This window comes from Limulus polyphemus, unplaced genomic scaffold (assembly GCF_000517525.1).
Source record: "Limulus polyphemus unplaced genomic scaffold, Limulus_polyphemus-2.1.2 Scaffold3513, whole genome shotgun sequence".
NCBI lineage: Eukaryota > Metazoa > Arthropoda > Merostomata > Xiphosura > Limulidae > Limulus > Limulus polyphemus.
The window spans coordinates 23,107-25,030 of NW_013669123.1; the positions used below are offsets into that span (position 1 = coordinate 23,107).

The following is a 1,924-nucleotide window of genomic DNA, read 5'->3' on the forward strand; positions in this document are numbered from 1 at the left end:
GTCTAAGTAGACTGGGAAACACATACCACTCCAGATCTAAATTGTTTAGATAGTTGGAGAAACATCTACCACTTCAGGTCTGAGTTAGACTGGGAAACACTTACCACTCCGGATCCGAGTTGTTTAAGTAGACTGGGAAACACTTACCACTCCGGATCCGAGTTGTTTAAGTAAACTAGTAGAGGAGCCAGCGGGACTTAAACCTGCTCCACCCACAGTGTTGTAAAGAGCAGTAGCCGAGTAACGTCTAGCGCCGCGCCCAGATGCAAAGTAGTCAATTCCCAGGCTAGCAGTCGATATCGGCTGGAAGGGAGAAAAAAAATCCCCTAAAGATGAGCAGCTGTTTCTCAATTAATATTTGTTTTAATGAATGTTATGATAATATTTTACCATACACTAATGTTTCGTGAGATGGGGAAAACAACTTCTGCTACATACATAAAGAAATATGTCTAACCCATTCTACACATAGTCGTTATAACAAACAAACAAGACACCAACATAGAAAACGCGTGTTTGCTTGTCAGTTTGAAATAATACAATACATTTTAAATTTAGGAACTTGTATAGGATTTTCTTTTTTCTCACAAACTCGTCATTATTGTATTTCTACTAACCTTCGGCGTAATGACCTGGAACTTAATATCTTGGGGGTTAGCACTGGAATGACGTCTCATCTGCACGTTTCCTGCGCTAGGGCCTCGTGACAAGCTATTTTCAGGGCTAGAGGGCGCTACCAGAATTCTTGGTGGTTGAATGGTGTTGTCGGAGTGACGTCGTCCTGGTAACGTCGCTTGGACACGCAGTAAATTTGAGTCGGGGGATGAGGATGCTTAAGGAAACCAGAAAATGAAGATAAATGATGGGTTATTTTAGTGTCAGAACCTCTTAGAAGGTAGCAAATATAAAGATAATTCTGTCCTTATTAGGAAAACTTAAAAGAAAGCTTTTAAAAAATGGAATAACGAATTTGCTAATATTCATTTTTTAATTCAAGGTTGCTTAAAATTTTTGAGTTCATCTTAATGACCCTGTATTTATTCACTAACTTTTGTTAAAGATTGATTTTGTCCAAGCAAACAAATATTACAATCATCGTATCCTTCCCAGTTCTGAGAGCAAACAAATATGATTTTCCATTGTTCTGTATTCGTAGCTGCCTGTACCAACCTTCTGCCAAACTCCCATCAGATCTAATTATGTTTCCAAAGTAGAACATCTTTCGGTACCAAATATATCCAGCAGTCATATTTATGTCTCTGCTTCCTCCTTAGTTTCAATGCAGCTGATTCGTCTATAACACCGCATTCCAGATGTTTCTAACCCTCTTTTTGTTTCGGTGGACAAAATCCAAATGCCCACCCAGTAGAGTAGGACTGACAATACGTAATATTTTAGCCATACCCTTTTCCAGTTCTTCTTAACAACAGCTACAGTTAAGGCCAAATTTCTCAACCCAAGTTCGTTCCAGTGAATGTTCGAAAAATAAACATGATTGCTGTTGAGAGTAGTAGGCCTTTAATTTTTGTACAAAAATACATGACCCACGTAAGTCATGTTGCAATACCCATTGGTAAATACCCTGTTTTTGTGAATACGTTTTTATAAACTTTATATATACGGGCCTGTTTGTAGGTCCATCCTTTATGGGTCCAATTGGCTACGAGGTTGTGAGTAACACACGAGTTATATAATCTAAAATGCCATCAATAATGTAAATAATCTCACTAACTATTACTGGGGTTTCCTTTCTATTTTACATATAAAAATGAGTGATGTTACTCAGTACGTTTGGTTCGTTCTTTACTTTGTGGACTTCAATATGTGTGGACCACGCCGGTAGTAGACGGTACAGCGTGTGTGTGGACCACGCCGGTAGTAGACGGTACAGCGTGTGTGTGGACCACGCCGGTAGTAGACGGTG

At 39.2% G+C, this 1,924-nt stretch overlaps 1 protein-coding gene across 1 annotated transcript in view; it reads right to left on the minus strand.

Moving 5' to 3' along the window:
• Positions 1 to 1,924, minus strand: part of LOC106469489 (SCY1-like protein 2) — a 63,714-nt gene that overhangs the window by 14,103 nt on the left and 47,687 nt on the right. The window contains exons 13-14 of the mRNA XM_022398017.1: positions 618 to 832; positions 148 to 303 (exon numbers count right to left, since the gene is read on the minus strand). Coding sequence (XP_022253725.1) covers positions 148 to 303; positions 618 to 832 — 371 coding nt within the window. The remainder of the gene's footprint in view (positions 1 to 147; positions 304 to 617; positions 833 to 1,924) is intronic.